The sequence below is a fragment of the Jaculus jaculus genome, chromosome 9 (assembly GCF_020740685.1).
Source record: "Jaculus jaculus isolate mJacJac1 chromosome 9, mJacJac1.mat.Y.cur, whole genome shotgun sequence".
Lineage (NCBI taxonomy): Eukaryota > Metazoa > Chordata > Mammalia > Rodentia > Dipodidae > Jaculus > Jaculus jaculus.
The window spans coordinates 106,137,095-106,162,246 of record NC_059110.1 but is presented as its reverse complement, the minus strand read 5'-3'; the positions used below and the strand labels follow the sequence as shown (position 1 = coordinate 106,162,246).

General features: G+C 41.1%; 1 protein-coding gene across 16 annotated transcripts in view; it reads right to left on the bottom strand.

Moving 5' to 3' along the window:
* Spag9 (sperm associated antigen 9) overlaps window positions 1-25,152 on the bottom strand; it is a 177,056-nt gene that overhangs the window by 91,775 nt on the left and 60,129 nt on the right. For 9 of the 16 annotated variants that reach the window (XM_045159333.1, XM_045159326.1, XM_045159327.1 and 6 more), the window contains exons 3-4: window positions 19,077-19,147; window positions 7,113-7,207 (exon numbers count right to left, since the gene is read on the bottom strand). In XM_045159333.1, the coding sequence (XP_045015268.1) occupies window positions 7,113-7,207; window positions 19,077-19,147 (166 nt within the window). Of the gene's footprint in view, window positions 1-6,249; window positions 6,607-7,112; window positions 7,208-19,076; window positions 19,148-25,152 lie in introns of those variants that run through there. The other 7 variants (XM_004655618.2, XM_004655617.3, XM_004655620.2 and 4 more) reach the window with 5 other exon arrangements.

Below are 25,152 nucleotides of genomic sequence, written 5' to 3'. Positions count from 1 at the left end.
TTGCACTAGCATGGGGGCCCTGGTGTACCCATATTTTCTCTCTCTCTCTCTCTCTCTCTCTGTCTTTCCTTCATTTTGTCTCTTTCTCAAATAAATAAACAATTTTAGAACAGAAACAATCAAGTTATAAATACAGGCAAATGTTTAATTTTCCAACTCTGTTTAATCTTGGAGGAAAATTAAAATTCAAGTAGGCAGTAAGACATTAAGGCTTAAAACCAATTCTATTTTTGGGCTGGAGAGATGGCTTAGCAGTCAAGGCACATGCCTGTGAAACTTACGGACCCATGTTCAATTCCCCAGGTCTCAACGTAAGACAGATGCACATGGTGGCGATTGTGTCTGGAGTTCATTTGCAGTGGCTAGAGGCCCTGGCATGCCCATTCTCTCTCTCTCCATCTTTAATAAATAAATAAAAATAAATAAAAAAAAAAAACTACTCTTGACTAAAAGCTGCATGAACAACCAAGTGACAACAAGTAACTAATAGGCTAAAGGATGTAGCTTAATTGTATAGAGCATCCATCAAGCATATGTAAGGCTCTGAGAGAAAAAAAAAAGTAATTCGGGGTGGGGGGGGGACCAGGTGTGGTGGCACACGCCTTTAATTCCATCACTTAGGAGGCAGAAGTAGGAGGATCACCATAAGTTTGAGGCCACTCTGAGACTACATAGTTTATTCCAAGCCAGCCTGGGCTAGAGCAAAACCCTACCTTGAAAGAAAAAAAAAGTATTTCCTTACCATGCATATCCCAGTACTACACGAGAGCCTGCCTCCAAATAAAAGAAAAAAAAAAAAATCAAGTGGGGCACAGTGATGCATGTCTTTGATCACAGGCTGAGGTAGGAGGATCCCATTGAGTTCCAAGTCAGCCTGGGCTAGAGTGAAACCCTACTTTGAAAAACACCTATTACCAAATGATCAACAACGTTTTCATAGACAATGACAAAAAGCAGCATTATTTATTTGTCCTTACTGGATAATATAATACATATTATACACATACACATTTCCATGTAATAAAATTTATACTTTCTTAAGAATTACTGAGTCTACGGCTGGACGTGGTGGCATACGGCTTTAATTCCAGCACTTGGGAGGCAGAGGGAGGAGGATCACCGTGAGTTCGAGGCCATCCTGAGACTACATAGTGAATTCCAGGTCAGCCTGAGCTAGAGTGAAACCCTACCTCGAAAAAAAAAACAACAACAACAACAACAAAAAAAAGTTACTGAGTCTAGGGATGGAAAGATGGCTCAGCAGTCAAATGCACTTGCTTGCAAAACCTGGCATTCCAGGTTTGATTCCCCAACACCCACAAATAAAATGCATGAAGTGGCACACGTGTCTGGAGCTCATTTGCAGTGGCAGGAGGCCTTGGCATGTCCATAGTTTCTTCTTGTCTGTTTCTTCTCTCTCTCTTTCTCAAATAAACAAACAAAGAAATACATTTAAAAACATTACTGACTCTTATTTTAGGAGGTTAAGGAGATGCCTTGCTTGCAAAGTCTGCTAGCCAGGGTTTGATACTCCAGTACCCACATAAAGCCAGATGCTCAACATGGTATGTGTGTCAGAAGTCCATTTGCAACAGCAAGAGGCCCTGGCATGCCAGTTTTCTCTATATAATGCTCCCCCCTCCCTTTTTTATTTTAATTTATTTGAGAGAGAAAGAGAAGGGTATGCCAGGGCCTTCAGCCAATGCAAATGAACTCCAGACACATGTACCACACCTTGTGCATCAGGCTTACAAGGGTCCTGGGGAATCAAACCAAGGTCCTTTGGCTTTGCAGGCAAGTGCCTTAACTGCTAAACCATCTCTCCAGCCCTCCCTTTTCTTTTCTTTCTTTTTTAATTTAAGTTAAAAGATGGCAAGTCTTTGGTTTGGCTTTATTTTTTCCTTACTTGGCAAAATGAACAGTTGCCAACCAGATGTCTATTCCCAGTTTAGGGAAACATATTTTTGACAGAAAATCCAAGGGCCTAGGAACAACTAGTTGACCTCTGTTTATGTTCCAACATACTTTCATGTCTTAAGTAACAAGTAAGTGGGAATTTAATCAGATTGAGTTTAATGAAATGTTCTCTAACTCATAATCTAGCTGGAATACAGTTAGGATGGTAATACAGATTTCATGAGAATCCATCACATTACAAACAGAAATCAAAACACAAGCAAGCCAGGCGTGGTAGCGCACGCCTTTAATCCCAGCTCTCAGGAGGCAGAGGTAGGAGGATTGCCGTGAGTTCGAGGCCACCCTGAGACTACATAGTGAATTCCAGGTCAGCCAGGACCAGAGTGAGACACTACCTTGAAAAAACAACAACAACAAAAATACAAGTAGAATTCCAATTCTTTATTATACTTTATTTTTAATATCTTATGAGACAGAAAAAGAATATGGGCACACCAGGGCCACCTGCTGCTGTAGAGGAATTACCACTGCAGACAAACTCCAGATGCATGAGCCAAAATGTGCCTCTTGTTTTATGTGGGTACTAGGGAATTGAACCTTTGTAAACAAGTGCATTTTACCACTGAGTCATCTCCAGCCCTTTATTTTTACTTTTACAGTCATTCAAAGAAGCTACTCTCCAAGATCAGGACTGATAGCTACCTATCACATTCTGTTACACTGTTCCAACTCTGAAAAAAATATTATTGCCCTTTACTGATAAGTTGCCTAACTGTTGATGGAGAAAGACATGTGGTTATCCAAGTTCAATATCCTACTTTCAAAGGAAACCCTGACAGCCAGTGCACTGTGGTATGTGTGGTACTCTATGCATCCACACTTCTCTGAAATGCAGAGAAGCACCTTAAGGACCAGCACCTGTGGAACTACCTGGATTGAAGCATCTGCTATCGCTGCCTCTTAACTGTGCTCCCTGACAGAAGCAAAGCAACCAACTATCAGGACCCTTCTTTGACAGATGGTTTTGGATCCCTATGTTCATTTTTTTAACTTTAAAAAATATTTAATTATTTATTTGTGAGAAAGAGGCAGATAGAGAATGGGCATGTTAGGGCCTCCAGCCACTACAAAAGAACTCCAGACACATGAGCCGCTTTGTGCATCTAGCTTATGTGTGTACTGGGTTATTGAACCTGGGTCCTTAGGCATTACAGGCAAGTGCCTTAACCACTACACCATCTCTCCAGCCCCATATGTGTTCATTTTTGAGTTGGTTATTTAAATATTAATTTGTGTGTCAAAATAATTTTGCAACTGTTTTAAAAATAACCTTTTGGGGCTGGAGAGATGGTTTAGCAAGGTGTTTTGCCTGCAAAGCCAAAATATCCTGGTTCGATTTTCTAGGTCCTACCATAAGCCAGATGCACATGATGATGCATGCATCTGGAGTTCATTTGCAGTGGCTGGAGGCCCTGGCATGCCTCCTCTCTCTAATAAATAAATAAAATAATAAAATATTTTTTAAAATAACCTTTGGTTATATTCATATTTAAAACAAATGGGTTAAATCTACCTTACAGGTAAAGGATAATATAAGAAAGATCACATCTGTTGAACACTCACCCCGTGGCAAGTACTGAGCCACCATGTAATCCACCAGGAAACAGACTGCTTTCCCAGTGTTCAGATTAGAATAACGACTATAGGTAATAAAAACTGGCAGAACTGGGATTAAAAAGCCAGTTCTAGCTAGTGTGGTGGCATATGCCTTTAATCCCAGCACTTGGGAGGCTGAGGTAGGCAGATCGCTGTGAGTTCTAGGCTAGCCTGAGACAATATAGTGAATTTCAGGTCAGTCTGGGCTAGAATGAGATCCTACCTCAAGAAACAAAACAAAACGCCAGTTCTACTAAAAAAGGGATATAAACAGGGCTAGAGAGATGACTCATTAGTTAAATGCAGTTGATTGCAGAGCCTGACGGTCTGGGTTCAATTGCCCAATATCCAGGTAAAGCCAGATGCACTAAATGGCACATGCATCTGGAGTTCTTTTTTTTTTTTAAGATTTTATTTTTATTTATTAGAGACAGAGAGAAAGAGACGGAGGGGGAGAGAGAGAGAGAGAATGGGCACACAAGAGCCTCTAGCCACTGCAAACAAATTCCAGATGCATGTGCCACCATGTGCACCTAGCTTACGTGGGACCTGGAGAATCAAACCTGGGTCCTTAGTCTTCACAGGCAAGTGCCTTAACCACTAAGCCATTCCTCCAGCCTGCATCTGGAGTTCTTTTGCAATGGTAGGAAGTCTTGGTATGCCCACACTCTCTCTCTTTCTCAAAAAAAAAAAAATTAATTTTAATGGTATACATATGAGGCTGGAGAAATGTTTCAACTGTCTAGGTACTTGCCCACAAAGCCTAAAGATCCAGGTTCAATACCCCATTACCCACGTAAAACCAGATGTATAAAGTGGCAAATGCAACTGGAGTATGTTCGTTGTGGCTAGAAGCTCTTGTACACCCATTGACTCTCTCTTGTCTCTTTTACCTTCTCTGCTTGTAACTGAGTAACAATTTTTTTATTTTAATGGAATAGATATGGGGCTGGATAGATGGCTTAGCAGTTAAGAAACTTGTCTGTAAAGCCAAAGGACCTAGGTCTGATTACCCAGGACTCACACAGGCCAGATGCACAATGTGGTGCATATGTGGAGGCCCTGGTGCATCCATTCTTTCGCTCTACCTGCCTCTTTCTCTCTCTCTCAAATATATAAATAAAAATATTGAAAATAAGAAATACTGAAATATAAGAAAAATGGAATACACATAAAAATGACAAAAATTAACATATAATTATCCATGTATCTTGCAACTGTAATTCATTGCAAAATACTAATGAATAAGTACCTTCAGAGACAGAGACAGAAACTCAGATACAAAGAGATGAAGCAAATTGTCCAAGGTTCACAGGCTGCTCACAGGCAGTGCAATTCCACAGCTTCTCTTAGCTACTACATAGCACTGACTTCTCAAAGGAAACCTAGACCTACAGCAGCCCCTCTTAACATTAGACTCATATACAAATCTTTCATGTACTAACAGATACAAGTATAATAATATTGTTATTTATTTTTATAACAAGCTGGGAAGGGTGACCCTCATCTGTAATTCCAGCACTGGGTGAGAGGCTGAGGCAGGACTTTGGTGAGTCGAAGGCCTGCTTGGCAGTATATAGCAAAATGTCTCAAAACAATCAAATAGGAAAGGAAAAAATAATGATCAAGGACCTAATTTGACTGTCTAGATGAAATCTAGTTTCTGGGTCTTAAGGTAAAATTGATCATGATATTCCTCCTTCTAGGTAAGTATTTAAACTAAAATTGAATATCACACTGAAGAAGCTACTTTGATTCTTCTTTTCAAAAATATTATTTAGGATTTAACCATATTGCAACTATTCAAATAATAAAAATTAGACTATGAACCTTTATTTAAAATCATATATAACACAGAAATCTGAATAAGTCAGATCTTCTGAGTTTATAAGTTAGGCAACAGAAGAAACCAAAGCCTTCAATGTCTAAAATGGCTCTTCCAGGCTGAAGCAGAGTGAGCAACAGTAAAACACAGAGATTAATGACTGCCCCATAAGCAGGCACGGATATTTGTCACCCAGGACTACAAAGAAAAGAAAGGGCGACATCTGATCAAACAATAGTGAATAGGCTTTGTAAAGCTTCACAACTTTGATGTGTAAATAATGGAGAAAATTATTCCTGCCCTAAGAAATTTAAATCTTTTTTACTTTAAAATATATTTTGTTTTAAAAGAAAAATATTTAAATTTTCAGTTCCTGTGAACTATTATTAAAAATTTTTTAATCCATAAGCAAAAAATTGAACAGGCAAAGGGTAACAGAAATAGAAACAGAGCTACAGTCTGATTAATCTGTTACAGAACCCAATGTAAACGCTATTTGTCCTTAAAGGCTCAGAAGCTAAATCCAGAGGTTGGATAAACTTGGTTCTGGTGTGCTACTCTTGCTCTTCCTTCTCTCTTTGAGCATTGTGCTGAAGACAAGACCACACTGACCTTACACTTGTGTTTAAGTTCAACACAAAAATCCTTTTCTTTGATCTACAGCTGCAAACATAAAACAATATTCCTACATGGTTGCCTATAAATTACTAAAAATAGGAATAGACATCTTTGCTTCAGGCCATTTTCCATTGTTTCAATCTGCAACAAAAATGGTTAATAAAGCAGACTCATGGTGCTAAAAACTGAAGACAAATCAGCTAAGCAGGGGCTTCCAAGATAAGCTGGAGTACCTGAGTATCCTTGGTAGGTTCTGCGTCAGAGCTGGCACACCGGTAGAAATAGAAAAGTGCACAAGCAGCAAAACAGAGAGAGACACTAAGATTGCAGAATTAATGACCACCGCCCCGCCAACAAAGCCAAACACAAACAGCAGCATGCATCCAGGACTCATGGCGCTGTGCTGGCATGGTGAAACGTCCGAACCGGGAGGCCTACACGGGGGCCAGAGGGAGATCTTTGTAGTGAGGATCTGTCATTCAGCTGCTGCCACAGAAACAATGCCATCAGCAGCAGCTTTCCACTCCATCCTGCAGCGGCTCCAAAGCCATGACGTCATTCCGCTTTCCCCAGCTCATAACCATAGAGCTGCTGCTCCTAGCATTTATGCAGCAACCCAGAGCAACAGCCAGCCTATTAACTATTTTCCTCTCCAGCAAGAGTCCTGGCTGTGCTCATTGGCTACAATGCCCCGAGATCTACATAATTTATTCACACTCCGACATCAAACAGATGGCCAGCTAATCCTTTCAAACATGCCTCTCGGTAATAGAAAGAACCAATTATATAGGAGAAATGAAAAAAAAAAATCAGCATTCCCACACAGTGGAAAATTTCAAACCTTCTCTCAGGTACTTAAAAACAATCTGGGAACGTTTATACAGCATGGCTCACAATTTTCCGTATTACTAGTGAAGGTTGTTTTTATTTTCCCATGATATTCTTTTCAATGCATTCCAACTACAGTGGAGAGATTGTGAATCAGCCTACTTACTGGTCCCAGATTAAAGACTAGAAAAACAGAAATCAAACAACAACAAAATACCAGGTTACTCTTCCACTGTTCCTCAGGCAAAGTGCAGCACAGCTTGCTCACCTGATTCTACTATGAGCCGCAGACTCTAGCTGCTCCGTCCCTGACAGCTGATGAAGTTTCGTCCTTTCTAAATGTTCCATATAATTATGGATCATCTATTTTAGGAAAGAAAAAAAAACATGAAATTTAAGGCTATAACCTGGAATAAAAAATCGTATTACAAAGGAAATAGTTTAGGAAATTTGTCTTATTTACAAGAATACCCCAATTACTGTAATTCATTTACCCATGTAAATATTAAGGAATAAAAAGTTACTAATGACAAAAAATATGTAAATGCTTACATTTAAGATGCCAAAATTCCCAAAAGCAGCCAATACCTTGCTTTGCATATCAAAAAAAGAAAGCACCTTTCTTTTTATAATATATGAGGCTATTAAATAAAATAATACTGACATATTACTGACAAATTAGTATACAGATATTGGAAGGAGATTATAAGAGATTACTGTTTTAAAATAATACATTCACTAAAAACAAAAACAATGTCAAATGAGAAAAAGTAGAGTTATGTGTTAATCTTTTCCATGATAAGAGGTTTAAGAATAAAAAGCATTCTTAATTTGCACCAAGATGTTTATTCTGTAGATTTATAGAATTTGTATAATATTCTAAAGTATTTTTCTTTGTTTGCTAATTTACTGACATTAATATTCAATGTAAATATCTATAGTAATAGTAATAAATTCACACAAATAAAAATACTGGAATATGAGTTGGGTGTGGTGGCACATGCTTTTAATCCCAGCACTCAGGAGTCAGAGGTAGGAGGATCATCATGAGTTGGAGGCCACCCTGACACTATATAGTGAATTCCAGGTCAGCCTAAGCTACAGTGAGACCCTACCTTGAAAACCAAAAAAAAAAAAACCAACCCACACACACTGGAATATGGGCAAGAGAGATGGCTTAGCAGCAGTTGGGGTACTTGCCTGCAAAGTCAAATGACCCACGTTCCAGTCCCCAGGACCCATGTAAACCAGATGCAAAAGGTGGCACTTGTGTCTGGAGTTCGTTTGCAGCAGCTGAAGGCCCTGGCACGCCCATTCTCTCTAGCTGCCTCTCTCTCTCAAATAAATAAAAAAAATTTTTTTGAGTGCTGGGATTAAAGGTGTGCACCACCACACATGGCTTTAAATACACACACACAGACACACACTTTTTAAAAATTATTTAAAAATACATTTTTTGCCTGGCATGGTGGCGCACACCTTTACTCCCAGCACTTGGGAGGTAGCAGTAGGAGGATCACCATGAGTTCGAGGTCTACCTTGAGACTGCATAGTTAATTCTAGGTCAGCCTGGGTCAGAGTGAAATCCTACCTCGAAAAACCAAAAAAAAATATATATATATATTTTAATTTTTTTGGAGGGGGTCAGCCTGAACCAGAGTGAAACCCTACCTCGCAAAACCAAAATAATATATATACTTATGACTATTAATAATAAATGTTATTAGAAATATTATTTAATTAATCATACATTATATTTAATAGTGATAGTGTGTGTGTGTGTGTATTCCCCCCCCCGAGGTAGGGTTTCACTCTGGCCCAGGCTGAAATGGAATTAACTATGGAGTCTCAGGGTGGCCTCGAACTCACAGCAATCCTCCTACCTCTGCCTCCCCAGTGCTGTGACTAAAGGAGTGTGCCACCATGCCCAGCAAAAAAATACTTTTAAAAAATACTGAGCACTTTGATAAGGAAGCATATGAGAGGGCTGGAGAGATGGTTTAGCAGTTAAGGCACTTGCCAGCAAGGCCAAAGGACCTAGGTTAGATTCTCTAGTATCCACATAAAGGATAAGGTGGCACATACATCTGGGGTTCACTTGAAGTAGCTAGAAGGCCCGGGCCCACCTTCTCATTTTCTCTCTCTCTTGCTCTCAAATAAATAAATAAATATTTTTAAAAGTACAGGGTAAGCCGGGTATGGTGGCACACGCCTTTAATCCCAGCACCCGTGAGGCAGAGGTAGGAGGATTGCAGCGAGTTAGAGGCCAACCTAAGACTACATAGTGAATTCCAGGGCAGCCTGAGCTAGAATGAGACCCTACCTCAAAAAAAAAAAAAAAAAAAAAACACAGGGTAGAAAACTTTAAGAATACACCCAAAATCCTAGTAATAAAGTATTACCTCACTTCAACTTTTATTTTTTAAGAGGGCTGGAGAGATGGCTTAGTGGTTAAGGTGCTTGCCTGCAAAGCCTAAGGACTAGGTTCAATTACCCAGCATCCACTAAAGCCAGATACACAAAGTGGTGCATGTGTCTGGAGTTCGTTTGCAGTGTCTAGAGGCCCTGATAAAACCATTCTTTAGATCTCTCTGAAATAAATAAATAAATAAACATTTTTTTAAATAAAAGACTACTGTTTTTTTTTCTCTCTCTCAAATAAATAATAAATATTTTTAAAAATTTATTTATTTATTTATTTATTTGAGAGCGACAGACACAGAGAGAAAGACAGATAGAGGGAGGGAGAGAGAATGGGCGTGCCAGGGCTTCCAGCCTCTGCAAACGAACTCCAGACGCGTGCGCCCCCTTGTGGATCTGGCTAATGTGGGACCTGGGGAACCAAGCCTCGAACGGGGTCCTTAGGCTTCACAGGCAAGCATTTAACTGCTAAGCCATCTCTCCAGCCCTAAAATATTTTTAGAAAGCTGAATAAGGTGCTTGCCTGCAAAGTCTAAAGGACCTGGGTTCAATTTCCCAGTACCCACTAAAGCCAAATGCACAAGGTGGTGCATGTGATTGTAGTTCATTTGCAGCAGCTGAAGACACTGGTGCGAACATTCTCTCTCTCAAGTATGTATAAACAAACAAACAAACAAACAAACAAACAAATAAAGGATCCTTAATCTGGAATGAATGAAGTTATGTACGATGGTAAGACATTTCAATCAAAAACGGGTCAGGGATATAGCACAATGCTATGACGCTTGCTGGAAGGTGCTAGGGTCTGTGTTCAAAAGGGTTTCATCAGGGCATTATTCTCTCTCTCCAGAACTGGCAGCAATGTTTTGTCAGTCTTCAGGTGGGTAAGATATCTCTCCCATTCCAGCAAAGACACTCTTTATCTTTCATGACTGTCTTCACTTTTAATCTGTTTTGAAGTGCATGTTTTAAAAATCCTTTCTTGTGTTTTTATCCTAAGATCCATGTTCATTAATATGGGTCCTTAGGCTCCATGTGGTCTATCTCTCTTCTCCCCACTTTACCTTCCTTTCCTTAGCATCCCCCTCCCCCCCACTGGTCTCTCCCTTCCCCACATCTTTGTAAAATCTGAATAAAATATGGCATTTTAAAAATAAAAAAGGGGGGGCTTCATTAAAGATACTAGCACGAGTCAGGTGTGGTGGTGCAAGCCTTTCATCTCAGAATTCAGGAGGCAGAAGTAGGAGGATTGCTGTGAGTTCTATGCCAGCCTGAGACTACATAGTGAATTCCAGGTCAACTTGGGCTGGAATGAGCCCCTACCTTGAAAAACCAAAAACAATAACAACAACAACAACAAAAATGCTAAGATGATATGAATAAGAAAAAATGAATTTAATGCTGGGCATGGTGGCTCACGCCTTTAATCCCAGCACTTGGGAGGCAGAGGTAGGGAGGATTGCCATGAGTTCAAGGCCACCCTGAGACTACAGAGTTAATTCCAGGTCAACCTGGACCAGAGTGAGACCCTACCTCAGAAAAAAAAAAAAAAAGAAAGAAAGAAAGAAAAAAAAGAAAAAATGAATTTGAAAACTGTAAAAATATGAGAAGGGGCTGAAGAGATGGCCTAGCGGTTAAGCGCTTGCCTGTGAAACCTAAGGACCTTGGTTCGAGGCTTGATTCCCCAGGACCCACGTAAGCCAGATGCACAAGGTGACACATGCATCTGGAGGTTGCTTTTGGAGGCCCAGGATGCCCATTTTCTATCTATCTGCCTCTTTCTCTGTCTGTTGTTCTCAAATAAATAAATAAAAACTTTAAAAAAATAGTTTAAAAAATATGAGAAATCATGGTAGTATTTTAAAGTGTGTAAGAGGGCAAGAAAGGGCTGAAGAGGTTGCTCAGTGGTTAAGGCGCTTGCCTGTAAAACCCAACAACCTGGGTTTGATTATCCAGGACCCATATAAAACCATATGCACAAAGTGGCACATGTATCTGGAGTTCCTTTGCAGTGGCTAGAAGCCCTGGCATGCCTATACTCTCTCCCGCTCCCCTGCCTCTCCGCTTACAAATAAATAAATAAAATATTTTTTAAAAGGATAAGAAATACCAGTCTTAACAAATTTTTTTTGTTTATTTATTTATTTGATAGAGACAGAGAGAGGCAGAGACAGAGAGAGGGAATGGGTGTGCCAGGGCTTCCAGACACTACAAACGAACTCCAGATGCATGCGCCCCCTTGTGCATTTGGCTAACGTGGGTTCTGGGGAATCAAACCTCAAACCAGGGTCCTTAGACTTCATAGACAAGCACTTAACCGCTAAGCCATCTCTCCAGCCCCCAAAGTCTTTCTTAACAATATTACTTAAATTTTTAAGACAGTAACATGAAATAGCTTTGGAAGTTATCCAAATGTTAGCAATACTAAGATGGATCTCAATCTAAATATGACTTTTGTAGCCGAAGTGTGAAGAACATGTGTGGTGTGTTTTGTGTGTGATGTAAGCCTTTATCTGTGCGAATGTACATGCCCCAGGAACAGGTGCGCGGAGGACAGGAGAACAGAGAGTGACCTTTTCACTCATCCGCCTGTTTCCTTGAAAACAGAGTTACTCACTAAGCCTGAGGAGCTACAGATTTACAGAAGCAGGTCCCAGGGATTCTCGGGTCCCTTCCTCCTCCAAAGGACTGGAGTTGCAGACAAGCACGGCTTACAAGGGTGCGGGGAACTGAACTTGGATGGTCTCGGGTCCTTGTGCAGCGAGCATCTGCTAAGCTGTCTCTACAGCCCCCATAAATGTAAGTAAAATATGCATTATTTAACTACTGAAAGAAAAAAGTTCTAAACAGATTTTTGTTTTGTTTTGGGCAGTGCTAGATATTGAACCCAGAGCACTGGCCATGTGAGGCAAGTACTGTACCACTGACCTGAATCTCTATCCCCACTAAACAAAATTTCTAAATTTTTGTTTTCTTTCTGATTTTTGCTTTTCAAGACTTTTCTTTTTTCTTTTTTTGGTTTTGTTTTTGATTTTCAAGGTAGGGTCTTGCTCTAGCCCAGGCTGACCAGGAGTTCACTATGCGGTCTCAGGGTATCCTCGAACTCACAGCAATTCTCCTATCTCTGCCTCCTGGGTGCTGAATTAAAGGCATGCGCCACCACACCTGGCTCAAAAAATATTTTTTAGGGCTAGAGAGGTGGCTTAGCAGTTAAGGCACTTGCCTGCAAAGCCTAAGAACTCAAGTTCAATTCCCCAGCACCCATGTAAGCCAGATGTACAAGGTGGTGTATGTGTCTGACATTCATTTGCAGTGGCTACAGGCCCTGGTACACCCATTCACTTCCCTTCTCTTCTCTTTACACACACACACACACACACACACACACACACACACACACACACTGGCAGAGGCAAGAGGTCCTCTGCACACACTCATGCTCCCTCCTCTCTTTAAATAAATAAATAAATACTAAATAAATATTTCAGAAAAAAGGGCATGTTTTGAGTTTGGCATGGTGATATATACCTATAATCCCAGTATTTGGGAGCTGAGGCAAAAGGATTGCTGAGATCAGGTTAGCATGGGATAACATAGTAAGTTCTAGGCCAGTTTGGCTAGAATGAAACTATTGCCATTAACAAAAATCCCAGCACTCGGAAGCCAGAGGTAGAAGCAATGCCGTGAGCTCGCAGCCACCCTGAGACTACATAGTGTATCCAGGTCAGCCTGGACCAGAGTGAGATCCTACCTTGAAAAAATAAAATAAATAAATAAATAACTTTTTCTCTCACTGCCACTTTAAGAATAATTCTGCATAAAAACTTTTGTGTAAGAAAATCTGAAATAAAAAGCCATTCTTGCATAGAAAGAACTTTCAAGAAAAAATGTTAAATTAAGAATAATGTAGGGGCTGGAGAGATGGCTTAGTGGTTAAGCACTTGCCTGTGAAGCATAAGGACCCAGTTCAATGCTCCATTCCCCAGGACCCACGTTAGCTAGATGCACAAGGGGGTGCACACATCTGGAGTTCATTTGCAGCGGCTGGAAGCCCTAGCGTGCCCATTCTCTCTCTCTCTTCCTCCCTCCCTCCCTCCCTCTCTCTGTCCCTCTCCCTCTCTCTCTCTCTCTCTCTGTCTGCCTCTTTCTCTCTCTGTCATTCTCAAATAAATAAAAATTAAAAATCAATGTTGGGCCTAACATGTAAATTTAAAAGGTTTAGAAAGCCTACATTGAGCTTCAGTAGTCATACAGAATTGATTTATTCAGATGGAAGAATAAGTTTCTCTGAGCATTTCAAATGAATAAAAGTGAAACTTGCTCCAGATTGCTTTTGTAGTAATCTATTCATTCACCAGTATAATAAACAAAATATAAAGACTGATGTAGTTTTTTGTCAGTTTTTTCTGACTCTCTACTATCTTAAATGCCAAAATATTTTAAATTTTGAAAATGCTAGTTTGAAACTTTCTTCAAATAACAATTATTTACAAATACAATAAATATTATGACATTCCAAAATGCCCCAAATAATCAGAATATAAACCAAACGAGTACCAGTCACTTGTTGACCAGTGCATATATAATAGCTATTATAGCCATTTTTCTTTCTTTTTTCTTCCTTCCTTTCTTTCTGATGTTTTGTCATTTTTTATTTTTATTTCTTACTGTTTTATGACAGAGTGACAAGGAGAACTGCTGCGTCAGGACATCCACCCACTGCAACCAAACTCAAACACGTGTGCCACCTTGCACTTGTGTCACCTTGTATGTCTGGCATACATGGGACCTGGAGAGTCAAACATGGGTCCTTAGGCTTCAACAGGCAAGTGCCTTACCTGCTAAGCCAACTCTCCAGTCCTTTTTTGTTTTTTTTTAAGGTAGGTTCTCACTCTAGCTCAGGCTGGAACTTACTCTGTAGTCCCAGGCTGGCCTCACACTCACAGTGATTCACCTACCTCAGCCTCAAGAGTGCAACATGTGCACTACCATGCCCAACTATAGCCATCTTTCTTTATTTCATTTTATTTATGTGTGCGCATGTGTGCATATGCACAGTGGGGGGGGGGGGAAGTGGATGTGCTAGGGCCTCTTACCACTGCAAATGAATTTCAGATGCATGTGCCACACTGTGCATCTGGGGAATCAAACCTGGGCTATCAGGCCTTTTAAGTGTCTTTAACTGCGATCTCCCCAGCCCATTATTATAACCAGTTTTCAATTAACCCTCACAATTTCAGTTTCACAGATAAACTCCTTATATGTTAAAAATAACCTGCTTAAACTGATAAAATTGTTAACTTCTGTCATTATCTTTTGAGCCAGGAGTCTCATTTGACTCAGTCAGCTGAGAAATTAAGCATTACGGGACTCGTATTATATCTGCCCTTTCAGTCATTCTCTAGACAGGCAATGAGCTCATTGTCCTTTTTCCCTCACACCCACAAGAAAACCCCACACCCTAAAGCATTTCCTGACATCTAAAATGCAGTATGTGTTATATTCTATAACTGCACAAAAGGAAAAAAGTATTGCATACAAACGTTTAGGGCTAGCTGGGCATGGTGGTGCACACCATTAATCCCAGCACTTGGGAGGCAGAGGTAGGAGGATCACCATGAGTTCAAAGCCACCCTGAGAATACAGAGTGAATTCCAGGTCAGCCTGGGCTAGAGGGAGACCACACCTAGAAAAAAAAAAAAAAAAAGAGGGGGGGGGCCTGAAGAGATGGCTTAAGGGTTAAGGCGCTTGCCTGGGAAGCCTAATGACCCAGGTTCAATTCCCCAATACCCAAATAAGCCAGATGCACAGGATGGTGGATGAGCCTGGAATTTGTTTGCAGTAGCTAGAGACCCTGGCACACCAGTTCTCATTCTATCTGCCTCTCTCTTATCTCTTTCTCTCAAATAAATAAATAAATATTTAAAAAACAAAGTTTAAAGCCTGGCATGGTAGTAAACACCTTTAATCCCAGCACCCGGGAGGCAGAGGTATGAGAATCACTATGAGTTTGAGGCCACCCCGAGACTACAAGTGAATTTTAGGACAGCCTGGGCTAGAGTGAAACCCTTCCTGGGGGCGGGGGTTAAATATTGGGTTGGGCATGGTGGCACATGCCTTAATCCCAGCACTCATCCTAGCACTTGGGGGGCAGAGGTAGGAGAATTGTTAGGAGTTCCAGGCTAGCCTGCGACTCCCTAGTAAATTCCAGGCCAGCTTGGGCTACAGCGAGTGAGACCCTACCTCAAAAAAGGAAGAAGAAAAAGCTTAGGCCAGGCATGGTGGTACACACCTTTAATCCCAGCACATGGAAGGCAAAAGTAGGAGGATCACCGTAAGTTCAAGGCCACCCTGAGACTACATACTGAATTCTAGGTCAGCCTGGTTTAGAGTGACATCCTACCTACAAAAAAAAAAAGTTTAACTTTTGGGCTGAAGAGACGGCACAACAGTTAAATGCACTTGCTTACAAAGCCCAGTGGCCAAGGGTTTGATTCCTCAATAACCCCATGAAGCCAGATATACAAAGTTGTGCATGTGTCTGGAGTTCATTTGCAATAGCTGGAAGTCCTGATGAACTCATACTCTTTTTGTCACTGTCTGCTTCTTTTTTTATATATATTTTATTTTTACTTATTTATTTGAGAAAGAGACAGAAACAGGCAATGAGAGAGAGAGAGAGAGACAGAGAGGGAAAATGGGCACACTGGGGCCTCCAGCCTCTGCAAATGAACTTCAGATATATGTGCCCCCTTGTGCATCTGGCTTACATGGGTTCTGGGGAATCAAACTTAGGTCCTTGGCTTTGCAGGCAAGTGCCTTAACCATTAAGCTATCTCTCCAGCCCTGTCTCCTCCTTTCTCTGTCCCTCTCTCTCTTTCAAATAAATAAATAAATAATATGTTTTTAAGTTTAAATTTTGGGGGCTGGAGAGATGGCTAAGTGGTTAAAGGCATTTGCTTACAAAGCCAAAGGATCCCGGCTCGATTCTCCAAGACCCACGTACGCCAGATGCACAAGGGGGCACATGCATCTGGAGTTCATTTGCAGTGGCTGGAGGCCCTGCGTGCCCATTCTCTCTCTCTCTCTCTTCCTCTTTCAAATAAATAAATATTTGTTTTAGAAAGTTACATTTGAAGCCAGGCATGGTGGCTCACATCTTTAATTCCAGCACTGGGGAGGTAGAGGTAGGAGGATGGCCTTGAGTCTGAGGCCACCCTGAGACTGCATAGTGAATTCCAGGTCAGCTTGGGCTAGAGCGAGACTTTACCCTGAAAAACCAAAATAATTAAAAAAAAAAAAAAAGTTTAAATTATAATGACAAAGCTTTACGGCATCACTGCTGTTAAAACAAACAAACAAGCTGGGTGTGCAGGGGCATGGTGGCGCACACCTTTAATCCCAGCACTCAGGAGGCAGAGGTAGAAGGACTGCTGTGAGTTCGAGGCCACCCTGAGACTACATAGTGAATTTCAGGTCAGCCTGAACTAGAGTGAGACCCTACCTCAAAAAACCAAACAGCCGGGCGTGGTGGCGCACGCCTTTAATCCCAGCACTCGGGAGGCAGAGTTAGGAGGATCGCCGAGCATTCGAGGCCACCCTGAGACTACATAGTGAGTTCCAGGTCAGCCTGAGCCACAGTGAGACCCTACCTCAAAAAAAAAAAAAAAAAAAAAACCAAACAAACTGGGCTGGGAAGATGGCTCAGCAGTTAAGACACTTGCCTACAAAGCCTAAGGACCAAGGTCCAACTCCCTAGTACACATGTAAGCCAGATGCACAAAGTGGCACATGCTTCTGGAGTTCATCGTTTGCAGTGACTACAGGCCCTGGTGCGCTCATTCTCTCTGTCTCTCTTCTCTGTATCTTTCTCTGCTTGCAAATAAATAAGTACTTTTTTAAATTAAAAGAAATTAAGAAGGGCTGCAGAAATTGCTCAGTGATTAAGGCCCTTGTGTGCAGTGCCTAAAGACTTAGATTCAATTCCCCAAGACCCATATAAAGCCAGATGCACAAAGTGGTATATGCATCTGGAGTTTGTTTGCAGTAGCTAGAGGCCCTGGAGCATCCATATTCACATTCTTTCTCTTTCTCTCTCCCCTTGCAAATAAATAAATTAAATATGTAAAGAACAAACAAAACCAAAAAAAATGAAGAAGGACTCCAAGCACACTGTTTGCAAAATCCTAGTCTGGTCTGGTTTGAGTCTGGAGTAAGCACCAAATGCCCTTCTCTGAGATATCTTCATAGCAGAGGCTAATTAAATCCCAAAATAGCTAGGCTGGGCTGGAGAGATGGCATAGCGATTAAGGTGCTTACCTGCAGAGCCTAAGGACCCACATTCGACTCCCTAGATCCCACATATGCCATACACACAAGGTGACATATGTGCAAGGTCGCACACGCACACAAGGTGGTGCATGCATCTGCAGTTCAACAATTACAGTGGCTGGGGGCCCTGGTGTGCTCGCTCTTGCTCTTTCTCTCATTAAAAAACAAAAATGGGGGCTGGAGAGATGGCTTAGCAGTTAAGCGCTTGCCTGTGAAGCCTAAGGACCCCGGTTCGAGGCTCCATTCCCCAGGACCCACATTAGTTAGCCAGATGCACAAGGAGGCACATGCATCTGGAGTTCATTTGCAGTGGCTGGAGGCCCTGGTGTGCCCATTCTCTGTCTCTGTCTCTCTCTCTGTGTCTGTCACTTTCAAATTAAAAAAAAAAAAAAAAAAAAACTTTAAAAAGGGGCCAGTCTGTTGGACTTGCCTCAAAACAAAAATTTTTTTTAAAGCAAGGCCAAGGTGAAGTTTAGAGATAAATGGTATGCATCGTGGTAGCCTTCAATCTTTCCATATGTAGCCCCTAAGTCACATTTTGAGATGGGATCTTGCTACACAGTTCTGACTGACATGGAACTCATGGCGTACCTCCTGCCTCAACCTCCTAAATGCTGGGATTACAGGCATGAGCCACTGTGACTGGCAAGGTATGCTTTCTTTTAAATAAATTCAGTAGGGCTGGAGAGATATGGCTCAGTGGCTAAAGACACTTGCTTGCAAAGCCTAATGACCTAGGTCCAATCTCCTAGTACCCACATAAAACCAGAAACACAAAGTAATGCATGCATCTGGAGTTCATTTGCATGGCAAGAGGCCCTGATGTGGGGCTAGAGAGATGTCTCAGTGGTTAAAGGTACTTGCTTGCTTCCTTGCAAAGCCTGACGAAAGCCAGATAGACAAAGTGGTACATGTGTCTGCAGTTTGTCTGCAATGGCAGGAGGCCCTGGAGTGATCTTTCCTTCTCTCCTCTTAAAAAAAATAAACAAATAAATATTATTTTAAAATAATTGTCTCCTGACCTACACACACCTACACTCACATGAGCATGCACATACATACATGCACACACCAAAAATACCACTACATTATTTTGTGACATACAAATTCTCTACATGGAAAGTTAATTCCAGAAAGAATAAAGAGAACAAAGAGGAGGAAATAAAAATTAACATTTGGCAACTAGGTAAATACCACATGACATTTAATATTTTAGAAAATAATCCCTATGAATTATTCTCATTTTTATACAAATTATTGTGATTTAAAAAAAATTTTTTTCTGGCCTTTCAAGGTAGGGTCTCACTCTAGCCCAGGCTGACCTGGAATTCACTATGTAGTCTCTGGGTGGCCTCGAACTCATGGCAATCCACCTACCTCTGCCTCCCCAAGTCCTGAGACTAAAGGCATGTGCTATCATACCTGGCTTAAAGAAAATTTTTGACATAAAATAATCCATTTCTTTGTCCTAGAAACTCACCTCAGTGTGTCTCTGATGTAATGCATTATATTCCTTCTTCAATTCTGCTTCTCTTTCTTCAAGTCTGCTAACTGAAATTAAGATACATATATTTAATCAAAACAAATACAAGAAATTTACATTAAAAACTCTGCCTTTAAACCTTGGAATGGGTTAGCAACTTCACAACTTAATGCTCCACATGAAATTCCACACAAAGCAAGTGATCTCATTTCATCATCCTTAATAAATACTACTTGCACAGAGGGGAAAATGGGATTTGTTCTCTAATATGCATGTATGTATCTGATCAGCCTTCTAAACAGGTTTTCTTTTGCATGTGCATGAATGGTGTGTGTTTATATGTGGGTATACATGCATAGGAATACCAGAAGTTGGTGTCAGATGTCTTCCTTGATTGCTCTCCATCTTATTTACTGTGGCATGGTCTCAGGCTGATCTGGCTAGTCTACCCAGCCAGCTTGCCCTGGGCTCACCTGTCTCTGCTTTCCAAGCAATGGGACTATAAGTGGGCTGCTATGCCCACCTGGTGCTTAAATGGGTGCTAGGTAACTGAACCCACACTTACAGAGCAAGCACTTACCCACTAAAAGACCTCATCTCTCTACACAAAATTATTTTGAAACACACACCACCTCATATAAGTATTAATCTTCTATAAAGATCCCAAATAAGGGGCTAGGGAGATAGCTCAGAGGATCTTTTTGCCTCCATTCACAAGATGTGCCTGCCAGGCATACACTCACATTCACACATACACAAATATGCACAAAGAAAAAAAGATTCAGATATTGATTTCTATCACTTTCTAGTCCTATTCAAACTCTTTTTCATTACTAATGGTTGTGAATGCCTCACTGTCAGTACTTCCTCTGTTTTTGTGGGTCTTCTCAACTTCAGGAACTAGTCTTCTTTTACTTAGCTCCCTCTGCTGATGGATTGTGTGAATGGCACAGACTCACAGGATACTTCAGACATGAAAACCAAAATTTTTAAAGCCTTTAAATTTTAAGATACAGAATATCAGGATAGGATTTCACAGGAAAATTTTTACTGCAAAGAAAAATGACTCAGAGACGAGGTTGGGTCCCAAGGAGCCCACATAGAAATTACAGCACAGGGCAGACAGGTAATGAGAGCGCTCCAGACACTGCTGCCACAGAACAGGAAACACAAACCCATGCAGGTGTGAGTCACAGGGACACCAGCCAGCTAGAGGAGCCCATAATGGCAAAAAAGCAGTGGGAACCAACACAGTGATGGAGGCATTGTCATTATGCTTATTTCAGTCTGTTGAAGGGTCACAAGTAGTTGGAAACATTTCCTTGGTGTAAGGGCCAAAGATATCTGCAAACATGTGAGGCTGTTTGAAATATACATATACAGCCTGGGACTATGGCCAAGAGCTGTACAAACTGCAATGAATCAGTACTCCAAAAGCACACACATGAATGTTTTATATGCCCAGTGTTCACATGTGAGACTCTTGAGTAATGGGTAACATGCTGCCCAGCAAATTCATTTTGGTTCGTGTACCTTTGCCTGCCAGTTTGTTGTACACTTCTTAGAAACATGACTTTGTAAGAAATTTCTTTTTATGGTGATTTGTTCCTAACTGCAGCCTCTATGATGTTGGCTTATTAAACTGGCACCACATTCCACAACATTCGTAGAGCACAGCTTTCTCACTAGGCAGGGGAATGAGCACAACTGATACTCATCTTATGCTGTAGCTGAAAGCGCTACTAACAGCAACCTATAATACAGATGTTAACATAACACAATGAATGCAGAAACCAAGACAATTTGGTACCACTTATGTAAAACAAAATAAAAACACAGGAAATCCATGTAAAGTATAGATGTTTAGTGACAATTTTAAAATAAAAACACTTTTGGAAGCTGGGTATGGTAGCACATGTCTTTAATCCCAGAATTTGGAAGGCTGAGGTAGAAGGACTGCTGTGAGTTTAAGGCCAGTTTGTGCTAGAGTTCCAGGTCAGCCTGAGCTACGGTGAAACTCTATCTTAAGAAAAAATAAACAGGGCTGGAGAGATGGCTTAGCTGTTAAGGCATTTGCCTTGAAGCCTAAGGATCCAGGTTCAACTCCCCAGAACCAATGTATGCCAGCTGCACAGATGCTACACACGTCTGGAGTCTGCTTACAGGGGCTAAGGTCCTGGCGTGCCAATTCTCTCTCTTTTTCTCTCTCTGTCATAAGTCAAAAGTAAATAAACGAATAAATAACCAAGCCTTTTTGAAGGATAAGAAGAAAGTATGATGGCATATGTGTATGGAAAGTGCCATAATGAAACACACCATTGAATGCTAACTCAAAAAAATTAGTCTAAGGCCGGGCGTGGTCGGGAATGCTTCTGATCCCAACACTGAGGAAGAAGAGGTAGGAGGATCATTGTGAGTCTGAGGCCAGCCTGGGACTACAGAGTGAATCCCAAGTCAGCCTGGGCTAGAGGGGGAGACCTTACCTCAAAAAAAAAAAGAAAAAGGGCTGGAGAGATGGCTTAGCGGTTAAGTGCTTGCCTGTGAAGCCTAAGGACCCCGGTTCAAGGCTCGGTTCCCCAGGTCCCACGTTAGCCAGATGCACAAGGGGGCGCACACGTCTGGAGTTCGTTTGCAGAGGCTGGAAGCCCTGGCGCGCCCATTCTCTCTCTCCCTCTATCTGTCTTTCTCTCTGTGCCTGTCGCTCTCAAATAAATAAATAAATAAATTTTTAAAAAAACTAAACTAAAATAGTATTTTCTACTTTTTATTAAACTTATCTGAAAGTTAGGAAAATATTGACACTACTAGACAAACCATATTTATTTTTAAAAATATTTTATTTATTTACTTATTTGAGAGAGAGAGAGGCACAGAGAGAGAGAGAGAGACTCTGGGCCTTTAGCCACTGCAAACAAACTCCAGACACATGTGCTACCTTGTGCATCTTCTTATGTTTGGTACTAGGGAATTGAACCTAGGTCTTTAGGCTTTGTAGGCAAGCACCTTAACTGCTAAGCTAAGCCATCTTTCCAAGTAGCCTATCTACTTTTAATTTACTCATCTTTGTTAATATTTCCTTGACAATGTGCAACTAAAACAAGAAGTTAGATGCTGAGGTTAAAATAAAATACAAGGGCCAGGTGTGGTGGCTCATGCCTTTAGTCTCAGCATTCAGGAGTCAGAGGTAGGAGGATCACTGTGAGTCTGAGGCCAGCCTGAGACTACATAGTGAATTCCAGATCAGCCTGAGCTATAGACCCTACCTCACAGAACACTGACAAATCTAGCTGGCACTGAGCTAGAAGCCTCCTCCCTGCTGCTAGTTGCCAAACTGTAGAAAAGTGCTGTGTAGGTTGCTGGGAAAGAAAAGTCATCCAAGGTCTAATCTAGCAGTAGACCCTATAAGGTATACAACCAGGCAAGATGTGCCCACAGAGCAACAGGGGCACATAAGCTATGGGGACAACTAACTGCTTTCTGATTGGATTTGAGGCCCATTAAGTGGAAGGGAATTCGTACCTGGTACTAAGAACAAAATCAAAAGCTTATGGCTTGGAAAGATAATAGGCCCCAGAGGGAAGCTACTATTGTTCTTTAGCTAAATGGATATGTTGAACACATCAAATTTGCCTTCTGAATATTTATAAACTAATGCTATTTTTATTTTTACTTTTTTATTTTTATTTTATTTATTTTATTTTTATTTTTATTTTATTTATTTTATTTTTATTTTTATTTTATTTTGCTTGGAACTGGACACACCATCTCTACCACACCCACCAGGGCTCTCAGGGAACACTGCAGAGGAAGTGACAGAAAGAATATTAGTACTGTTCTCAGTACTAGCCAAAGAATCTTCTCTATGGAGATGGTAGTAGACTGATAAGACTTAAAACTCAACAAGGAAGGTACTGAATAGGTTGGTATTGTATATATGTAAGTACAATGATTAAGATAGGGAGGTGATATGATGGAGAATGGAATTTCAAAGGGGAAAGTGGGGGGGGAGGGAGAGTATTACCATGGGATATTTTTTATAATCATGGAAAATGTTAATAAAAATTGAGAAAAAAAAAGTCAACAAAATAAGAGGCTGTTGTGGGCTCCACAATAAAAGAGACATCTCTGTCATGCCCTCCAAGGTTTAGGAAAATTGGGGAAGAAGGGGTGGAAAGGTTGTAAGAGCCACAGGTTAGGTAGAAGTCCTTTGGACATCAACAGACTATAGCATTAATGCAGAAATAAATGCTTCTTTGGGTTGGAGAGCCAGCTTAGTGATTAAGGCACTTGCCTGCAAAGCCTAAGAACCCAGGTTCAAATCTCCAGAACCCACATAAGCCAGATGCACATGGTGGCACATGCATCTGGAGTTTACTTGCAGTGGCTAGAGGTTCTGGCATGACCATATCTCTTCCCACCCTCTCTATAATTAATACATAAAAATAAAATATTTTTTTAAAAAAAGAAATTATTGGGCTGGAGAGATGGCTTAGCGGTTAAGTGCTTGCCTGTGAAGCCTAAGGACCCCGGTTCGAGGCTCAATCCCCCAGGACCCACAGTAGCCGGATGCACAAGGGGGCACAGGCATCTGGAGTTCATTTGCAGTGGCTGGAGCCCCTGGTGCACCCATTCTTCCCCCCCCCTCTTTCTCTCTCTGTCGCTCTCAAATAAATAAATAAAAATAAACAAAAAAAATTTAAGAAAAAAAGATCTCTTTCTAACCAGTGTCAATTCTAGCACTTGGGAGGCTGAGGCAAGAATTCTGCTAGAATCTTGGGCCTGCCTGTACTGCAAGAATAAGAAAAACTAAATCTCAATAACCAAAAGAAATATTCCTTTCTATTTATTTTGCTCATTGGAATCTACTTTATGATTTCCCTGAGGGAAGAGAATAGCTTTAAACAAAACCCTCTGTTATGGAAATAACATTGAATTACCAAGCAAAAATACAGAGTCAGCGTTACTAATCACCAGAGAGTAGTATGCCATTATTGTGTGGGTGTAGTGTGTCCCCCAAGGGTTTATGTGTTGTAGGCTTGGCCCCCCCGGGTAGCAGTGTTGGGAGGTGTATGAAATCAGTGAGAGATTGAAGACTACTGAGAAGTCTTAGAATCACTGGGGGAAAGACCCTTGGAGGAGATAAGCTGTTGGACAACAGAGCCTACCCTCTAAATTGCTGTTTGGCTTCTTGCATTCATTCATTCATTCATTCATTTATTTGCAAGCCAATAGAGGCAGAAGAGAGACACACAGAATGGGAATACCATAGTCTCTAACCACCGCGAACAAACTTTTGCATGCACCACTTTGTGCATATGGCTTCATGTAGGTACTGGGAAATCGAGCCTGGGTTGTTAGGCTGTGCAAGCAAGTGCCTTAACTGCTGAGCCACCTCTCCAGCCCTGGCTTCTTGCACTGAGATGTGTTCTCTTTCTCTCACATGGGCTCCCAATATGGTAATGCCATCTGTCATTAGGTCCTTGCTGGAAGCCTAACCAGCCCCTTCACTTCAAACCTTTTACTTTGAGCAACCAGAACTGTGAATTAAATGAACCCCTTTTCAGGCCAGGCATGGTGGGGCATGCCTTTAATCCCAGCATGAGGGAGGCACAGGAAGGAGGACTGCTGAGAGTTTGAGGCCAACCTGAGACTACATAGTGAATTCCAGGTCAGCCTGAGCTATAGCAAGACCCTACCTCGAAAAACCAAAATAAAATAAATCTCTTTTCTTTAAAAATGTATCCTGCCTTGGTATTTTGTTATAGTAATAAAAATAAACAGACTATCCAGGTGTGGTGGCACACACCTTTAATCCTAGCACTTGGGAGGCAAAGGTAGAAAGATTGCAGTGAGTTCAAGGCCCTGAGAATACACAGTGAATTTCAAGTCAGTCTAGGCTCTAAAGTAAAACCCTATCTTGAAAAAACAAAAATAAATATAAACAGAGTAATATATATTACAATCCAAACCTAACATCATTACAGATCAAATTAATCAAAATAGAAAATGTAGGGCTGGAGAGACGGGGTTAAGTGCTTGCCTGTGAAGCCTAAGGACCCCGGTTTGAGGCTCA